Here is a 20,044-nt window from a genome sequence, read left to right as displayed (position 1 = left end):
ATCAAATTTCAATTAATGACAGCCCACCAAGATATCTAGGATTTAGGATATGGTATAGTATAAATTTTAATAATGTTTTTTTCTATTATTTTGGAACCAAAAAATCAAATATTTAATGATATGGAATGTTTAAAAATACTGTAAAAACACCTTTTTTTCCTCCTTGATTTGATCAGATTTTGGTAAGATAATGAATTTAAACACATTTTAGATTATAATTCATGTTACCTTTTCTTTTATAAAATATGTGGGCCCATGTCCTTTTTATATACCATATAAAATTTTTAATTATTATGGGTAATGATGCTTTTTCTATATATTATTTGAAATTAATATTTTTGTTGTTATCATATATTTAGTGTCATTCATATATGGTTTATTTAAAGAAAAAAAATAGGTATCATAGAAGTGATTAAAAAATAAGTCATTTTCAAAAAGATTTCTTCCTTTACAAACCTGTAATGTTTATATTAAGTGTTTTGAATGGAAGTGTTTTTATGATAATCATCTATCAAATATTATTACAAATTATTTTTCAAAATTTTAAAAGTATTTTCTAAAATTTGTTAAGTTTTGTTTTTTTCTAAAACACTTTTTAAAGTAAAAATGGGTCTTAAAATAATTGTGAAACGGAGTCTTAGTGTCATATTTAAAAATGAGTATTATATAAATATATAAATGGATTTTAATTGTCGAATTTTATAGTAGTTTTAAACTTTTAATTACAATCTACTTTTCATTAATTAAATTATTATGAAAAAAATTATTTATAATAGATACTCTAAATAAATGATAAATCTTAAAATAATCATTTCATAAATATAATAATAATTAAAAACGGTGATTTTAAAAAATATTTCCAACATTTTTAACACTTAAAATTTTTTATTATTTACTTGTTAAAAATGATAAAAACATTTTTTTAAATCACTATCAAACAACTACCTCTCTACTTTTATTTTTCAATTTTTGCTTTTATGGTTGAAATTTGAAATCATTTTATCTCATTATCCCTTACAAAGTCAACAATACTGATGTTTCACCCATGAAAATTGAAAAATTATGTAAACTAGTTGAGAAATAAGGAAAGAATAATTCGAAATCTTTTTCTATTTGATCTGTAATTATTAAATAAAGTTTATTTTAAATTTTTATAAATAAAAATAAATTGGAATTACCAAACATGCTTCATATTTATAAAAAAATAAAAAATAAAATTTAAAAATTATTAATGCATCATAATTATCCAAAAGAGTCTGAAAACATGCTATTTTTATGCATCATTTTCATTTTCTTTTTAAACAGATTTTCCCTTGCAAATCCTCAAGCTCTTAGTTTACATGTTGCTGCATTTTTCTTAGTCGCCAAACATAGAAGAAGGGATCAGAATCATGTCAGTTTAATATTGCTCTAAAGGTCATTTTCAGGAAAAGAACACACCAAGAAATTCTCAAGGTGGACGAGGAGACGATCCACTTTGCTGATGCAAAATGTAATTAATTATTTATTATTTGATTAATTTTAGTTCAACCCACCTAAAGGTAGGTCAACCTAAGCTAAACCCTAGGGCATCATTCTGAAACGTGTCCTAGATGGATCCGATTCTGCTGCCCATTTGACCTCTGTCACTTCCATATTTCCTCTGCTTTATCTAAAATCAATTGATGTTCATGCCTTAATAACATCCACAACTGTAAATAAACTTTCACTCCCCTAAAGCAGGCCTTTAGGCCTAATGCAGTGTCTGTTTCTGTTGCTTGATCAAGATATGCATCCATTTATTCTTCCCTGAGGATGTTTAGTACCATCTGGATGAATACAGCATATATGCAGCCACCCCGAAAGCATATTTGCTTGCCTGCACACCGATGCCCAGATTCTTAGCTTAGTTTAGCCAAGGTGTTTAACCAGGACATGTAATATTATCACATGATAAAGCTTTTGCTTACTCAACCTGTAAAAGATAAGAATTCATTCTTCGCCAATCATGACATTATAAGCTTTGCCTCCACAAAGAGCAGATCATTTCTAAACATCTCCTGGATTAAGCAATAAGTTTGTGAAGCCAAAATATTTGACCCCTTGGAATCTAACCCATCCGCTCTTTGTTGCTTGACAACCTAGAATTCCTCCTACGGAGAGGAGAACATAAAAGAGGATCCTCTCTTTTTTAATAAAAGGTATCAAAATAACCCACAAAGTGAACCTTTATCAGCCCAGTGGCCTTGATCATAGAAATGGAGAAGCTAGGCATCTTCTTATCCTAAAGTGATGGGAATGGAATCTGAAGATAAATAAATATGAGAAAATCAACAGCAGTTCTCTATACATACTGGTTTTCAGGCACTTGACATCACAAGCAGGCGAAAGGAATGAAGCTCTTGTTTCAGTGCCCATGCTGCTCATGTTTCTGTTTTCTCATGCCCAAGAAGGGGAAGCCAAAGAAGGAAGAAAAGGGTGAGTAAAAGATGCAACCGTTTCAGAAAAGATTTTCCCATGAAATAATGGGAGAGGGAAAATAGTTTGATTTGAGCATTGTTATCCTTCTTTTCTTCTCTTTCTCTTCTGGGGAATGCATCACAGATTGTACCTGTATTTTAAATCAAGCTGTTATAAAATGTGCTCTTAGATGTCTTCCTTTGAAACATGTTGATGCCTTAACTACAAGAAAGTGAGTCTTCACGTGTCCTTTTTGCTTATGCTATCTTTTGGTGCCAAGCCCATCTCCTGCATTTGATGTTCAACTGAAACCAGACCAGTCTGTGAAAGAAACCTGCAGGCAAATTCAATGCTTAAGGAAGCATCCAAATATATGACTTTGGATTTCATTCTGTTCATTGAAATTGTTTTCAAAAATAAAATGAACCCCAATTTCCCAGCATAAAGGTAATAATGGAAGAAATCAGATGCCCCACATAAAACATCTAAATGTCCACAACCACGTAAGAGACATTGCTTACTAGATTCAAGAGAAATTAACTTTTGTTAGCCATCTACATCATGATCTAATCTCTTGGCCTCCAAAATTAAATGGTTAACCTATGAGTTCAAATGACCTAAGCAGGGCAATCCCAAAGTAACCACCAGATTGGTAATGGCCTCTTCTTCCAAGTATATCCCGTAACAGCTCTAGTTAGTAACAAATCATTTTGAGCACAATATGAATGCCACAAACAGAAAACATAATAATTGCCGTAAGCTTTGACTGAATACTCATGAAAGTTATCATGCAAGATATCAAACTTAATATTCACCTCTCTGCTTATAATGTTTCTATTGCAGCATTGCTTGGAGATGAAAGCATGCAATAGAAGAAAATCTATTGTTTAAAGGACAATCTCAATAAGATCTAAATATATAAATTCATGAAAAATTTGATTGTGTCATGGTTCCAGTTCCCAGAAGCATTCAGCTTCACTAAAGATTCTTTCCAACAGCATCTAAATTAAGAACTCAATTAAGGATGACTTTAGTATTCCGAAAAAGTAGTTGTATGAAATGGTTTCTGAAAGCTACCATCACTTTCCTTTTTAAACAACTACAGTTATTGAAGTAATCTGCTATATGACAATATCGTACAAAGGGAAGTAGCAACCAAGTATCCAGAAACAGGGTGCCAGCCTTTACTAGGAAGTAAGCAACTTCTTTCAAGTAGGGTTTATGTCAAAATAGAACTTCTGCCTTTTCATTTTTACCTTGTTCAACTCCAAACATATGTACACATTAGATATGTTTTAGGCACCAATTTGACCATAGTTCAAAGTCGTCGTATAGCATGTCCCAATGCAAATCAATCTTAGCATCTTAGATGCAGATCAAGCTAAGCATCTTGGATGCGGATCAAGCTAAGCATCTTGGATGCATGCCTGGGAATACACACAACATGCAAGTTAAAAAGCTCAAAAAAATAAAAATAAAAACTAAACAATAATGAAAATTTTCAAAAAAAAAGATGATTATAATTGGATAGATTGAACAAACTAATTTAAAAAACATCTTTCACATGTAATATTGTTTAAATAGTTATAAGAGCATGCAAGTGAATTAGTTTATGAATCATGATAGTAATAAGAATTAAAAAACATAATGAAATTAAGGCTAGCTAAATAAGCATTATTTTTTATTTTTTAAAAATAAAAATGAAAATAATGATAAACATGTGATTAATAACAAGTCAATAATAGTTTGAAAATAAGTTATTTTGAATTTCTTGTTGCAAGTCATGAATCAAGACATTTTTTTCTTGACTGATGTGAGGAATTTATGAGAAATGCAAAGATTTTCTCTTCTTGTTCTTTTTTTTTTTCCCAACAATTTTAATTGGCTCAAAGTTGCATTGTTGTGATTCCAAGTAGTTTTGTGAGTTAGCCTAGATTCATATCCAAGTTAGTCTCTGGTTTTTTTCTCCCATTTCATTGAAGCAGAGTCACACTATGGAAACTGCAGGTCATCTCGTGAGCCACTCATGTTTCAGACTCATTGGGGCCATGGCCGAGATGGATAAGACTCATTCATATCACACCAGTCTCAGCCAACACTTCCAACCATGCATTTGACAGAATAATTCCATAGTTTAAACTTTTGCTATGTCAGACACTACCGTTATGTTTGTTTCTAGGAAAGTATTGAGGAAATAAAAAGAAAAAAGCTAAGAAAAATTATTTTTTTATGTTTGGTTGTATAATAGAAAATATAGATGAAAATAAAATAGAATTAAAATTAGTTACAAACTTATGAATTTTTAAATTATTTAATGTTTACATAAAAGAAATAAAATAAGTGAAATGAGTTTGAAAGAACATATAAAAATAATTTATTGACTTAAAATTTATTTTTTATTTTTCTTTACTTTTTTTTTCCTTCTACTTTCCTTTTTAAATTCTTTCCCTCACATTTTCTCTTGAATTTTCTAGAAACCAAACATAGCATACCTCATATTGAAACATGTGTAAGTGTCACTGTTACGTAGATTTGGGTAAGTAACATTTACAACAAAGACATGCATATTCCCCATAATGAAATCAATTCCTGAACATATATCCTGTTTCACCAACAGCAGTTCTGCAGAAACTCAAGCATAGCCACAACATACCACAGAGATATAAGCATAAACTAACTTAAGTCTGATTAAATCCACATCTTCTAGAAAATAAAACCTCAGATGCAAAATCAGAATCAGCAGTGCTCATCCCAACTATCTGAGATTTCCTTTATGGAAACAATTATACACCTGAATCTAACAGCCGTGAATCAAATATGCCAAAAGGGAAGTATAGAAACACAACTGCACAGAAGGATATGAGAAAGGACAGCCAGACCCACATTAGCAGAATAGCATCATGATACCTTGCCATAGCCAATTTCAAACAAAACAAAACCCAAAACATAAGACCACACAATGTTATTCTAAAGTTAAAACAAAATAATTTCAAGAATTTTTGTTTGTAAAAAATTTAAAAACAAAATGCTTAAATTATCCAACTTATCCCCATTTATTCAAGTAGCAAAGATATACATTATATTTCAACCTTTCCCAAGTTATTCCTGAATTGCATATGAGCCAGAAATACAGTGAGGATTTCCAAATTGTTGCACATCACTGTGATCTAGAACATTTCTTTCTCTTTTTTCTCACAAGCATTGATTTCTCTCCTGAAATTCATTCTCAAATTTCTCATTATACTAAGTCGATATTTTCCAAACCAAATTCCCAATTGAGTTCCAATTCCAAATTTCTATGCATGAACAGAACCTCTTCTACCATCACCAGAAACAACAATTCATCCAGAGGTAGTCTATATAGAATAAACGAAGTTCAATTTGACAAGTATGCAAAGAAATAAGTCGAAAATCACAGAATGTGAGGAAGAGTTAATGTACCAGCTAAGAAGCAAGAAGAGGCTCGCTGTGATGAGAACAAGGAAAATCACATGAAGTGTTAAAGCGGAATCACTAGAAGAGAATGCTAAACCAAGCATAACAGCCAGACTCAGACCCAGCATCAAAAACGTTGTTTTTAGCGTAGTCCATGTTGGACCCTGAAATTTAAACATCAACATATCACAACTTTTTAAAGAAAATTACAGGAAAAGAAAAAAATTCCAATCATAGATTCAGCTGAGGAATTACGGACGTTGACTCCAGGACTTAGGGCTCCGAGAAGAACTGCTTCTGCTGGTGATATATCTTTTTGCCCAGACTGTTTGTTTTCCATTTTCTTCGTCTTTGATCTAGGGTTGCAGATTCTTCACCTACGGTGAGTGAGCGGCTGCGCGAGACAGAAATTGCGTTGGGTCGGGCCTATATTGGAAATAGGACTCGGTTTCCAAATGGATTTTTTTATTAGATTTGTAACAGCAGCTGGACTTAGTGTTTGGGTTTGATTGCCCAATCCATCTAATTTGTTTACCAATTTTATATCTTTACAAATTATAATTATCATAAAATTAAAAAAATTAGATAACTAAATAAAAATTTATATATTTCATTATAAAGATTATTATTAAAATCAAATGATCCCATTAATTTTAAGTTTTAAAAAATTAAAATTGGAAAGTTGAAACAATAATATATATATATATTTAAATACTATAATGCGTTATAATTGTGTTAATGGATTAAATGGATTACGAGTTAACAATCAATTTATACCCAATTCAATATAATCCATTTATTTATTTATTTTATAACCGAGGAACTTCCATGGTCAAGTCTTTAGGACTCTCCATGGGATCCAAGCCTCAGTGCTGACCTCCCCAAAAACCCAAATTCTCAATTGAACTGAATCGTTTTGGTTTCGTCTGATTTGTTGGTTCAACCATCGATTCGTCCAGTTCAATGCCGGTCTGAAGCCCTTTCCGACTCAAAAGTTGAACCGAACCGGACCTGGGTCCGATCGACAGTTTGACCGATTGAACCGATTGGTCCGATCCGGTTTTTAAATCATTGATCGACACCAACTAACATCGGGTAAATTCAAGATATTATCAATAGTAAGATATAGATGGATTAAAAGTATGATGTTGTAATATTGATGTAATAAATAATAAATAGATGGTATTTATCTACCGTCATTCTTATAGGATCCCAGGGTGAAGGAACAAAGGGAAAATAAAAAATAAAATGGTCTCTTGAGAAACTAACAAATAAATGAGGTGATCAAATGTGGATACGTATTTCCCCTAACGCCATTACTAAAATTTAATTCACAGTGGCACAACTCAGTGAAAACCTACAATGCCTAGTTTTCTAAAACCCTGTTACCTGTAATCAAGGTAGCTGAAATGCCAAAAGAAAACAGGAGGGGGGCGACCCATCAGCATTTCTAGATGAGGCTAAGCCTGCTCTGCAATACATTACATTCTGATTTAAGAGGGGAACAAGATCCATACCAGATCAGAAAGAGCACGTTTGGGCTTTCACAAGAAAATCCATATAATTATGAACAGCATAATTTTTCTCTCAAGAGGGCATGATCAAACATATGTACATGTGTGCTCGTAACATTTGATTTTGATAACCGAACCTTTCTCATATCAATTCCCCATGTAAGTAGGACCTCTCACTTGTGGATCCTGAGGCAGTCGCAATTCTTTTTCTTTAAGATATTGCAGAAGCTGCTGCTGTTCGTCTCTTAGGTCAGTGGCAGCACCATACCCGTATGGAAATGGTCTTTGGTAACCATGAAAGAGCTTCTCTCTCCTTTGTTCATCTACACCGTAAACAAGCGTTGACCCAGGATGCAATGGTGGGCTCTCCAAGTATATCAATGGGTTGGAAGCCAACGGGTTTCCCCATCTATCAAAAAGATCAAACCTGGAAGCATCATAACCATGGAAGTCCCCAAGGTTCCCAGCTGCAGAGAACTGAACTGGCCGCATATGAATATTGGCCTGCTCAAAATTTTGGTTGTAGTTGTAGTGGTGAAACCATTCAGGAGAGCTTCTCGCACCAAGTAATGGTGAGTGTCCATAAATGAGGCCTGGAATACTAGGAGTGTAATCAACTGGCCCATGAGTAGCAGTCCAATTTGAGTACCCACTTAGCGGTGATGCACCCATGAAGTCACCGGTCTCGTTAATGACCCCTGGGCTCTTGCATTCAGGAAAACTAGATGGGACACCACTAAACCAGACAGCATCGTCAGGTAATAATGGGGCAGACGGCATTGGAGCTATATACGGAGGGGAAGAGTAATGCAAGGTTGGAGAGACATGCTCAGAAGCAGTGACAGAATTCTTTGTTTCATCCATGGAGAGACCAATAAATGATGCAGAAAGTGTTTCCTCAACAGTTTCCTCAACAGGCTCTAATCCATGCTTGTTAAAATTACTTGTCCCTTTCTCTCTTTCAGTGCTCAAACTTCCTCTATTGAGGACCCAAGAACTAAGCGAGGGAGGCCTGGCAAAGACAGGGCCTTCTGAAAATGGGCATACCACTGATTCTTTGATAAGAGCCTCCAATGGCTCGAATGACTTCTTGCTTCTGAAATTAGTGATGGTGGAAGTGGAAGTCAAAGGATCACCATAAGCCTCGTTCTGTGCTATAAGTAGTGATGAGGCACGGCGCAGACATTCATCAGAAGGTTCTGCTTGGTCCCCTATGTCTTCTGGAAACATTAGATCATTTTCGGTACTAGAAGTACAAACTGGTGCTGAATTATATCTGGTTATAGGTTTGAAGAGAATAACTTCTTCCTCTTCAACAGCAACAGATTTGCTATGCACTTGAGGGCTGCTCTGATTTTCCCCAAGTATCTGTTGCTCGCATTCTTTGTTGATTTCACAAATAGGCTGACAGGGCAGTTCTACTTCAACAGCAGAGCAAGGCTCCACCAATTCTGATCCTCTGCTATTGGGCGATTTTTTTGACTCCGCGGTGTAGAATTTTCTTTCCACCTCATCATAGATGATCCACTTCCGAGAATCACTGGATCCGTTTGCAATCTTAATTGCTGCATGAGTGATTCGTTGACCACGACATTCATTTCTACTCTCATAACTGTTTAAGTTTCCCCAATGTGCACCAAAATCTAATGACTCATGTGCATGAACAACTGGTGCAAAGCCACGCAGCTCATAGTCTTCCCACAGAGCAGTAGAATCTGGAGACTCAACATTACCCCTTTTATCATCAAGCTGATTCAGAAGCTCAACAAATGCACCAAAAAAGTACGAAATGGCACTTTCGCTTTTTTCATCAGCTCCAAATATTTCCTCTTTATCAAGGACGGCCACCAGCCACTCCACAAATACAAGCACAGCCGGTAAAATGGGGCAATCATTGACAGGGTTTCCCGTCAAACATCTATCAGTAAAACAACCCATGCAAATGAATGTAGCAGCCAATGCCAACCGTGTCAAGGCAGGTTGCTGCATATCATTTTTGGTTTTTGGATCCTTTTGTTCTGGGCTGTTAGTTAGGTTTTCAATGATGAAGATGAGCACAGAAACAACTTGGATGGCTCGAAAAGGACCTGTTCTCCCAGCATCTGTACGCTGATATGACTCCAATGTGGCTTTTAATTTTGTATTATCCAGTGCCATCAACCTTTTCAACTCTTTCATAGTGGATGCAAAAGTGGAAGGGAAATCCTCCAAACTGCATTACACCAAAAATGTGCAGCAGGGGTCAGAACAAAGAAAATTTTGACTACGGACATTAAATAATCCAGCATCTGATCTACAAATATGGAATTGGCAACACCAAGAATACAGAAGACTAAATTTCACACTTGCTGTATATGGCTTCCTCACAGTCTTAGAATGATTTTAGTCATGTCTACATTATGAAGCAAATCAATTGTCTAACTACATGGAATTGAGTGAGATTTGTTGTATCCCTACAATCAATCACCTCAATAAAAGAACTTAAGTACAACCTTTGATCTTATGTCTAAATATTGCTTTAGTGACAAAATGCCCTCATTTTGCATTATAATAATAAAACCATATTAACCAAAGACACTATCTTATAATTTTTGTAGCGACATGGCATTATATACATGTGTATTTCCGAAGTTCCAGACCCATGCCTAATAATAAGAGATCATATATTTGTCGGGCTTCGTGGAGTCTAGTTTTGTTTGATCCGGTTTGGCGACCTGCCCCGAATAATATTGCATGACTTTTTAATGGGAGATTTACTGAGGCTTGTTGGGCCCGTCTAGCCCATTGTGGAACCACCTTTTGTAATTAGGGTTTTTTAGTGTGGTGTGGTTGTCGTGTTATATATAGAGAGAAAATATTGTAGCCGCCGTGGTTGTACTCTGTATTCTTCCTTGATAATAATGATATCCCTGCAACTCCGTGGATGTAGGCAAATTGCCGAACCACGTAAATACTGTCTTGTGCGCGTGATTGTTTTTCTTTGGCGTGTATTTTCTCTATTTTTGTTTCTCATAGGTTGGGAATTCGGTTTAATTCCCTTTAATTGGTATCAGAGCCTAGGGTTAGGTTTGAGTGGGAGCAATGACAGAGGAAGCAGGAAAGGCGTCTGGAATAGAAAAGTTTGATGGCACAGACTTTGCGTATTGGAGGATGCAGATTGAAGATTATCTCTATGGGAGGAAATTACATCTGCCTCTTTTGGGGACAAAACCTGAGAGTATGAAGGTTGAGGAATGAGTGCTTTTTGACAGACAGGTTCTAGGAGTTATTAGGTTAACCCTGTCTAGGTCTGTTGCACACAATGTTGTAAAGGAGAAGACCATAACAGATCTGATGAAGGCTTTGTCCGGTATGTATGAAAAGTCGTCCGCAAACAATAAGGTGCATCTGATGAAGAAATTGTTCAATTTGAAGATGGCAGAGAATGCATCAGTAGCACAACATCTAAATGAATTTAATACAATCACAAATCAATTGTCATCTGTATAAATTGATTTTGATGATGAGATTCGTGCTCTGATCGTCTTGGCTTTTTTGCCAAACAGTTGGGAGGCAATGAGGATGGCAGTAAGCAATTCTACGGGAAAGGAAAAGCTCAAGTACAATGACATACGAGATTTAATTCTGGCTGAGGAGATTCGCCGAAGAGATGCAGGCGAAACCTCAGGATCTGGTTCTGCCCAAAACTTTAAGACAAGAGGCAGAGGTAATGACAAAAATTCAAATCAGGGTAGATCAAAATCCAGAAATTCTAATCGCAACAGAAGCAAATCTAGATCAGGCCAACAAGTACAATGCTGGAACTGTGGGAAAACAAGTCACTTTAGAAGGCAATGCAAAAGTCCTAAGAAGAAGAATGAAAATGATTCTGCTAATGCTGTAACAAAAGAGGTACAGGATGCATTACTTCTTGCAGTAGACAGTCCATTTGATGATTGAGTTTTGGATTCAAGAGCTTTGTTTCATACCACTCCACACCGAGAAATTATACAAAATTATGTTGCAGGTGATTTTGGTAAAGGTGTATTTGGCTGATGGTTCAGCCTTGGATGTTGTGGGTCTGGGAGACGTCCGAATATCGTTGCCTAATGAGTTTGTTTGGTTACTGGAGAAGGTTCGACATATTCCTGACCTGAGGAGGAATCTAATTTCTGTTGGAAAACTTGATGATGAAGGACATGCAATACTATTTGTTGGTGGTACTTGGAAGGTTACAAAGGGAGTTAGGGTATTGGCTCGTGGAAAGAAGATCGGTACTCTGTATATAACCTCAGGTCCAAGAGACACAATTGCAGTTGCTGATGCAAGTACTGATACAAGCCTATGGCATCGCAGACTTGGTCACATGAATGAGAAAGAGATGAAGATGTTGTTATCAAAAGGAAAACTACCAGAATTGAAGTCCATTGATTTTGACATGTGTGAAAGTTGCATCTTAGGAAAGTAAAAAAATGTGAGTTTTTTTAAAACTGGCAGGACATCGAAGGTTGAAAAATTGGAACTAGTACACATTGATTTGTGGGGGCCTTCTCCAGTTGCATCCCTTGGTGGTTCAAGATACTACATCACTTTTATTGATGACTCAAGCAGAAAGGTATGAGTTTATTTTCTGAAAAATAAATATGATGTATTTGAAACTTTTATGAAATGGAAGGTCATGGTTGAGACAAAAACAGGTTTAAAAGTAAAATGTTTGAGGTCAGATAATGGAGGAGAGTACATAGATGGAGGGTTCAGTGAGCATTGCGTTGCATAGGGAATTGGGATGGAGAAGACCATTCCTGGGACACCACAGCAGAATGGTGTGGCTGAGCGCATGAACAGAACTCTCAATGAGCGTGCTAGAAGTATGAGGTTGCATGCTGGACTACCAAAAAATTTTTGGACTGATGATGTTAGCACTGCAGCTTACCTGATAAACCAAGGACCATCAGTTTCCATGGAGTTCAGACTTCCTGAGGAGGTTTGGAGCGGTAAAGAGGTGAAGTTTTCACATTTAAAAGTTTTTGGTTGTGTTTCTTATGTTCATATTGATTCTGATGCTCGTAGTAAACTTGATGCAAAGTCAAAAATATGTTTTTTCATTGGCTATGGTGATGAGAAATTTGGCTATAGGTTTTGGGATGAACAAAACAGGAAAATCATCAGAAGTAAAAATGTGATATTTAATGAACAGGTTATGTACAAGGACAGGTCAACTGTAGTGTCAGATGTTACAGAGATAGATCAAAAAAAATTTGAGTTTGTCAACTTAGATGAATTGACTGAAAGTACTGTCCAAAAAGGGGGTGAAGAAGATAAGGAGAATGTAAATTCATAGGTAGATCTATGTACACCTGTAGCTGAAGTTCGCAGATCTTCCAGGAACATTAGACCTCCGCAACGTTATTCACTTGTTTTAAATTATCTCCTGTTGACTGATGGTGGTGAGCCAGAGTGTTATGATGAAGCCTTGCAAGATGAGAATTCAAGCAAGTGGGAGTTAGTCATGAAGGATGAGATGGATTCCTTGTTGGGGAATCAGACATGGGAGCTGACTGAATTGCCAGTAGGAAAGAAGGTTTTGCACAACAAGTGGGTATACAGAATAAAGAATGCGCATGATGGTAGCAAACGTTACAAGACCAGATTAGTTGTTAAAGGGTTCCAATAGAAGGAGGGCATTGACTACACAGAGATATTTTCTCTAGTTGTGAAGATGTCAACAATCAGACTTGTACTGGGAATGGTGGTTGCAGAAAACTATCATCTTGAGCAGTTAGATGTGAAGACAACATTCCTTCATGGTGACTTGGAGGAAGACCTTTACATGATTCAACCAAAAGGGTTCATTGTTCAGGAACAAGAGAATCTAGTCTGCAAACTGAGAAAGAGCTTGTATGACTTTAAACAAGCCCCTAGACAGTGGTACAAGAAGTTTGACAGTTTTATGCATAGAATTGGGTTCAAGAGATGTGAAGTTGATCACTGTTACTATGTTAAGTCTTTTGACAATTCTTACATCATATTACTGTTGTATGTGGATGATATGCTTATTGCAGAGTCTGACATTGAGAAGATTAATAATCTGAATAAGCAATTATCCAAATAGTTTGCAATGAAGGATTTGGGAGCTGCAAAGCAAATCCTTGGTATGAGAATCATTAGAGACAAGGCTAATGGTACATTGAAGCTTTCACAGTTAGAGTATGTGAAGAAAGTTCTCAACAGATTCAACAGGAATGAAGCTAAACCAATGAGCACACCATTGGGTAGTCATTTCAAACTAAGCAAAAAACAGTCACTGAAGACAGAAGAAGAAAGGGACCATATGAGCAAGGTGCCCTATGCCTCAGCTATTGGCAGCTTGATATATGCTATGGTGTGTACAAGGCCAGACATTGCCTATGCAGTGGGAGTTGTGAGCCGATTCATGAGTAGGCCTGGAAAGCAGCATTGGGAGGCAGTCAAGTGGATTTTAAGATATCTGAAGGGTTCATTAGATACATGTCTTTGCTTCACAGGTGCAAGTTTGAAACTGCAGGGTTATGTAGATGCTGATTTTGCTGGTGATATTGATAGTAGAAAGAGTACTATTGAGTTTGTTTTTACTCTAGGTGGTACAGTTATATCATTCTACTACAGAAGTTGAGTATGTTATAGCAACTGAAGCTAGAAAGGAGATGATTTGACTACATGGTTTCTTAGATGAATTGGGTAAGAAGCAAAAGATGGGCATTCTACACAGTGACAGTCAGAGTGCAATTTTTCTTGCAAAAAATTCGGCTTTTCATTCAAAGTCGAAGCATATACAAACAAAATACCACTTTATCCGTTACCTTGTTGAAAATAAACTGGTAATACTTGAGAAGATTTGTGGATCTAAGAACCCGACAGACATGTTGACTAAGGGTGTCACTATTGAGAAGTTGAAGCTGTGCACAACTTCAATTGGTCTTCTAGCTTGAGGACAGGAGGATGAGTTGCAGGGATAAGGGATTGTTTCTTGGAGGATAGCGGTCTGATGTTGGTGATTGAACTAGTCTCCAAGTGGGAGATTTGTCAAGCTTTGTGGAGTCTAGTTTTGTTTGATCCGGTTTGGCGACCGGACCCGAATAATATTGCATGGCTTTTTAATGAGAGATTTACTGAGGCTTGTTGGGCCCGTCTAGCCCATTGTGGAACCACCTTTTGTAATTAGGGCCTTTTAGTGTGGTGTGATTGTCGTGTTATATATAGAGAGAAAATATTGTAGCCGTCGTGGTTGTATTTTGTATTTTTCCCTGATAATAGTGATATCCTTGCAACTCCGTGGATGTAGGCAAATTGCCGAACCACGTAAATACTGTCTTGTGCGTGTGATTGTTTTTCTTTGGCGTGTGTTTTCTCTATTTTTGTTTCTCACAGGTTAGGAATTCGGTTTAATTCCCTTCAATATTGCCATGTGCCAAGTTTACAAAGCATTTAGTTAGAAAATTTTGTGTTGTGTGCAATATGAATTAAGAAAAAAAATTGAAAAATGTGAGATAGTTAAAAAATTTTAAGGTAGGTACATCTATGCTAGCATACTGCAATAAAAATTAGACAAAGTTACAAAAACATGAATTTTGAGTGTGAACAAGAGTAGATGACTGGAATTGACAGTATAGGACCAGATCAACCAGCATATGTGAAGCGTTCTTGCAACAAACAGGGGGCAAAACTTATAATCAAAGTAAGGTATCATAATAGAAGTTAAGATGGTATAGAAATAAAATCTTCTGGAATAAGTACCTGGATTTTATGAAGAAAAAACTTATCATTCTAATAATAAGGGACCATAAATCAGTTTCCACAGAATGGACTTCTTCAGTGGAACTTGATATACTGCAATTTGAGGAACCATCACTTGATTGTGATTGGATCATCTCAAAGGACTCAGATGGTTTTAAGAAATCAAAGTGGGCCTCCTTTGAAAGGGACTGCAGATTGGATAACCGGTTCTGTAAGAGCATAGGAAGCAGTTCAGGACCCCAAGATACACAGCAAAAATCAACATGAATCTGAAAAATCTAACAATTATAAGCAACAAAACATTGACATTAGAAATTATTACCTCTTCAAACAGTACAATGAGGTTCTTCCAGGCATCGGGAAAAGGTTCTTTAACAGCTAAACTTCTTACACAGTGGTACAGAGCAAGGAACTCATCACCAACATATGTTGCCAATACAGCCAACTACAAATGAAAACGAGCACAGTTAGTTACATACATAATCTCCAAAATAGAATAGTGCTTGGAATCATGTAGACATACTTCATATGATACAAATGAAAACGAGCACAGTTAGTTACATACATAATCTCCAAAATAGAATAATTTGTTTCTCAAGAATCGGCAAATGTCAAGATCCAAGGGTGATCAAGAAATGATAAAATTTAAAATTTAGAAAAAGTGCCCTAAATACCTGATTTTGGGGGTTTCCACTATCTGGCCAAATCATTGTTGCTTCTAAGTAATAGGTAGCAGCAACTGACCAGTTGCGACTCTGAACATCAGGTTTTTCATAACGCTCTCTGTATCTAGCAAGATCCCCAAGACAAACAAAAAAACGATGGCATGAAAATTGGCAATCATGCATTTTTGTTGGTAGAACAGAACCATAGATCCCAGACTTTCTATAGAACAATGGTTCCTCTGGAAGCCCATTACATCTTCTTATTTTCTTGATCAAGTCTTGGTAAAATTCAGTAGCTTCCAACAGAAACAATTTAAATCCTTCTAAATATTTATCATTGCTGTTCTGTGTATTAGCAACATTCTGAGGCATTGTGGATTTCTTGCTCTCTCCATTAGCAGAACTTTGGCGTATTCTTTTACGAAACTCATCAATATGCTTATAGTGAAGCTTCCACAAAGAATATTCAATATCTTGAGGTTGTTCTGTTTCTTGTTCATTCAGGATGATTTTCACATAACTAGAACGAACCTTTTGGTACAAGTCTTGAGTTTCAGAATGCAATAAACCTTTGGAATGGATTAATGCCCACAACTGTTTTTCTGTATTAACGACCTGAAAACACATTTGCAGAAAGTCAAGAATGTTACTCTGAGAAAATGGTACAAAAGACTTTCCCAATCTATGTGAAAATTTAAATGCAAATGCAGCTCCAGAAGATACCTCTGTGAAAAAACTCTGTTTTCCTTTCTGATCTTTAAGGGGGATGAGTGAATCAGTACCCATGTTTACAAAGGAAGAACTGGTTCAATGATACCCTATCTTCTCATTGTGGAACACAAACGGTGTATATTCATAATATAGCAGACCTGTTAGTTGATGATGCATCCATCAAAATGAGGGGATAAAACAAATAAAAACCTGGAAAATACATGTAGTCAAGAATTTCAGAGTATGTTTTGGATCGACAGCCAATGTGCACTCTAATCCTGGCAAAAACATTACTATAAGAGGCATGAAGATAGAAAACAAAGAGAAGTAAATTATAAGGAGGATAACAAACAACAACCGCAAAAACCTACATTCATGGGTATCATGTTGGAGTCATGAGGAGAAGGTTTGGGAGTCATAAAAATCCCATCCAGAGAAGGATAAAATTATGTAGCATGTTTCAAATCCCAAATTATAGAAGTAATCTCATTTTTTCCTACATCCTCATGAAAGTGTTGTGATGGGGACCTGGCAATCTCAAGGAAATGAAATTGTATCAATTTGATCTCCATGGGATTTGTGTCTTTCTCTTGGAGTCATTAAGAACCAACATGGTGCCATTTTGAAAAAGTGGAATAATGCCAAAAAAAGATAACAAAAAAATACAAATGATAATTGATGAAATGTCCTGAAAGCCTGAACACAACCCTATGCATAACACAGGATGGACTCAACTCAAAGGGCATTAGAAACAAAATTGCACTCATAAAAAATGCCCTCTGCAACAAAAAAGAATGACTTTTACAACTCTTAGAGAACATTTAGCAGATGCTGACACAAAATACTGGTTTGAGAAAATTTGGAACCTTAAGAGAGAGTATATTCACCTGTGGATCACAATAGCTCAGGACATCCCTTGAGAAGGTTTTCCTGAGATTCAGGGCACCTAATCATACTTATCAATTCACTCAGTAACCTCAGACTAGGAAACCCTATTTATGGAAACAGTCTCAACTTGAAAAATATCACAAACCAATCCCAAGAGAAAACGAGCATACTGTAAAATTTTCAGTTCAGTTAGAAAAAAAAACTCCAACTATTTCTATAGCAATCAAATCATTATATGAGAGAGATGAGCTCCTTTCACAAACATTATTAGAACTGCAAAACATAAATGCCTAGGACAAGTACAGTAGTGGTCTGAATGCCCAATTCATTAGACACCCACAACTTGTAACAGAGAATCAGTGGATCAAAACCTCACCGGGACATAATTCTCCAGTACCCATATAGAAAAAATTAAAAATAAGAATAATAATAAAGTAAAGACAAAAAAATCACAAAATTAACGACAAATAACAACAATGAAACAACACCCACGTCAAATTAAACAACAAGGTATCGCCAAGCAAAGTCTTTCTAACCTCAAAAACCACAAAGAGAGAAACATAGTCCAGAGAAGGGAAGAAAAATCAAAAAGTATAACTGAAGAACACAATTTTAAAAAAAAATAAAAAAAATAAAAAAAAATAAAGAAAAGAAAAAAGAAAAGGATAACAGTCAACAAGAAAACCCCATCAAAGTCACTCCAAATGATTGAAGCAGCACCTGAACTCCAAAACCCTAAACAGGCCAATTGCAGAAGTAGACGATGAGAGAGAAAGAGAGAGAGTTTTAGAGAGAGAAGCGCGGGGAAGGGAAGCTGCAAGAAGAAATGAGACAACTCAACTGCTCTGTTGCGAAACGGACAAAGTAAAAGGTGGCGGATTATGATTCGATTTAGGACTATTTTACCCTCTTATTTATTTTCCTTAATTTTTTTATTATATTATATTAAAAAAGCAGGAATAAATTAAAGCGGGTCATCATCGTCATCAGTTCCCCTGACTTTTATCAAGGGAAATTTGAAGGAAGATCCCTTGCAATGCAAGCCAGCTCCATCCAGATTTCGGCTGCATCTAGTGCTTTTACGTGCACCGTTTTAAGTTGTGCCGCCTCTTCATCACCCTTCATCTAAGGTTTGATGTCATAACAGGTCATAAAATGAAACAATTCCAATGTAGCTTTTCTAGTGGGTTTATTTGATTTGTCCTCATCGTTGAATATCTCATTTCCAAAAATAATTCTAAATCCGTCGCAGTCTTAAATTTCAAATATACTGTATAAGTTTAGAATAAGTCTTTTTAAAAGATAAGTCAAATATAGTAAACCCGTCTTTTGGAAAAACGGTGCATGTTTCGTCTGAAAATTTAAAAATAAAAAATTAGATTCAAAGTTAATAACACATTTTTATATATATTTTTTCTCATTTTACTTTTTTTTTATGATAATTAAATAATTTAAAATATATAAATTTTTAATTAATTTTAATTATATTTTATTTTCTTTTATATTTCTCAAAACTAATCTTAAGAAATTATTTTTTTTAACATTTTTTTCCTTCCCTTCATATTTTTTAAAAGCCAAATATAATTTAAAGGTAAAAGGACAATTTATTTTTAAAAAGACCAATTCAATAGAAAAAATAAAATCATCTTTTTTTTTCCTCTTTTGGAAAACCAACTTTAATGCAAAAGAAATGATAAAATATATCATATTTTTATATTTATTTTTTAAATACCTATATTTTAATAATATTAAAAAAAAAAAAAACCCCTCAATCCCTCATTTCCTTTGAGTTGGATATATTTGTATTCAATCTTATTTATTTATATATGATGTGATATATTTCTACCATTATCCAACAATTTAAATTTCATAATATATTGTTATGGGCCTATGGCTAATATTGCAAGTCGGATAGGGACATAGAATTGTGAGCTAATGAGATGTTTTCATAAAAGATGTTTCTTGTATTTTTCTTTGGGGTGGTTTGGAAGGTGTAAGGATGAAAAGCTTTTTATAAAAGATGTTGTCCAATTTTAATATTTTTATCAATAAAACTTTACAAACAAAAGGTTTTCCCAAACAGACCCCAAGATGGACTATGCTCCCTTTTATTAAAATAGACATGAAGTTGCCAAATGTGGAATATGGATAAACTTATACTCAAAGATACATTAATTACTTTGTGTTTAATTATTGTATTAGACATGAATCAAATCAAGTATCAAGTCAAATTTGGTTCCACTTTTTCTACATAGAGTTGGGTGGATATGTACCAGAGGAAAATGGGCCAAGAATGTATGGGGACTTGGTGAGTAGATGGTGGGTGGTGGAGGGGTCGATCAATGTTGTTAGTCACGGATAAGACAAGGGAAGCTTCTACGGATAATGTTGTCGTACATGATGGATGGCCACTTGGGTCAATTACAAACACTCTTGTTACGGCCAGGATCACAACAAAGAGTCAAGGGCTACATCCTGGCCCTCCATCTGAGCACATTCAATAAAAAATCCAGAGGAAAGTCCAAGGAAACTGAGACGGGTCTCTGGAGATGATGTTAGGTTGGTGATTGATCCGTTTTGGGCTATATTCAAAGCTCCTCAATTTTCCACATTTGCAACACGTGGACAGGGTGTCAGGGT

General features: G+C 35.5%; 2 protein-coding genes across 8 annotated transcripts; both read right to left on the bottom strand.

Moving 5' to 3' along the window:
- Positions 1-1,922: 1,922 nt before the first annotated feature.
- On the bottom strand, positions 1,923-6,384 carry LOC132254419 (uncharacterized LOC116803646). Of its 2 annotated transcripts, none has more exons than XM_059739998.1 (3): positions 6,134-6,384; positions 5,881-6,038; positions 1,923-2,773 (listed from the first exon to the last, which is right to left on the bottom strand). In XM_059739998.1, the coding sequence occupies exons 1-3, from the start codon at positions 6,212-6,214 to the stop codon at positions 2,680-2,682; spliced, it is 333 nt and encodes a 110-aa protein (XP_059595981.1). In that variant the 5' UTR covers positions 6,215-6,384; the 3' UTR covers positions 1,923-2,679. The 2 variants fall into 2 exon arrangements, with proteins under 2 accessions (XP_059595981.1, XP_059595982.1); XM_059739999.1 differs by having other exon boundaries at positions 2,707-3,866; positions 6,134-6,351.
- Positions 6,385-7,284: 900 nt separating this feature from the next.
- On the bottom strand, positions 7,285-18,375 carry LOC104878439 (nonsense-mediated mRNA decay factor SMG7-like). Of its 6 annotated transcripts, none has more exons than XM_059739994.1 (6): positions 18,125-18,287; positions 16,529-16,674; positions 15,815-16,420; positions 15,463-15,585; positions 15,141-15,349; positions 7,285-9,600 (listed from the first exon to the last, which is right to left on the bottom strand). In XM_059739994.1, the coding sequence occupies exons 2-6, from the start codon at positions 16,589-16,591 to the stop codon at positions 7,536-7,538; spliced, it is 3,066 nt and encodes a 1,021-aa protein (XP_059595977.1). In that variant the 5' UTR covers positions 16,592-16,674; positions 18,125-18,287; the 3' UTR covers positions 7,285-7,535. The 6 variants fall into 6 exon arrangements, with proteins under 6 accessions (XP_059595977.1, XP_059595980.1, XP_059595978.1 ...); XM_059739997.1 differs by having other exon boundaries at positions 17,404-18,285; XM_059739995.1 differs by having other exon boundaries at positions 18,090-18,285.
- Positions 18,376-20,044: the final 1,669 nt, after the last annotated feature.

This window comes from Vitis vinifera, chromosome 10 (genome assembly GCF_030704535.1).
Source record: "Vitis vinifera cultivar Pinot Noir 40024 chromosome 10, ASM3070453v1".
NCBI classification, from domain to species: domain Eukaryota; kingdom Viridiplantae; phylum Streptophyta; class Magnoliopsida; order Vitales; family Vitaceae; genus Vitis; species Vitis vinifera.
Note: the sequence above shows the minus strand (reverse complement) of the source record. Positions and strands in the feature narration are given on the sequence as shown.

What these genes read in the sequence shown, in the direction of transcription:
- LOC132254419 (XM_059739998.1), bottom strand. Translation starts at nt 6,214, where the DNA reads ATGGAAAACAAACAGTCTGGGCAAAAAGATATATCACCAGCAGAAGCA. An exon ending in CCCTAAGTCCTGGAGTCAAC is followed by an intron (nt 6,039 to 6,133) that starts GTCCGTAATTCC and finishes TTTAAATTTCAG; the next exon opens with GGTCCAACATGGACTACGCT. An exon ending in CTCTTCTTGCTTCTTAGCTG is followed by an intron (nt 2,774 to 5,880) that starts GTACATTAACTC and finishes ATTTGCCTGCAG; the next exon opens with GTTTCTTTCACAGACTGGTC.
- LOC104878439 (XM_059739991.1), bottom strand. Translation starts at nt 16,591, where the DNA reads ATGGGTACTGATTCACTCATCCCCCTTAAAGATCAGAAAGGAAAACAG. An exon ending in GTGGAAACCCCCAAAATCAG is followed by an intron (nt 15,586 to 15,814) that starts GTATTTAGGGCA and finishes TTTCATTTGTAG; the next exon opens with TTGGCTGTATTGGCAACATA. An exon ending in TCATTGTACTGTTTGAAGAG is followed by an intron (nt 15,350 to 15,462) that starts GTAATAATTTCT and finishes ATGCTCTTACAG; the next exon opens with AACCGGTTATCCAATCTGCA.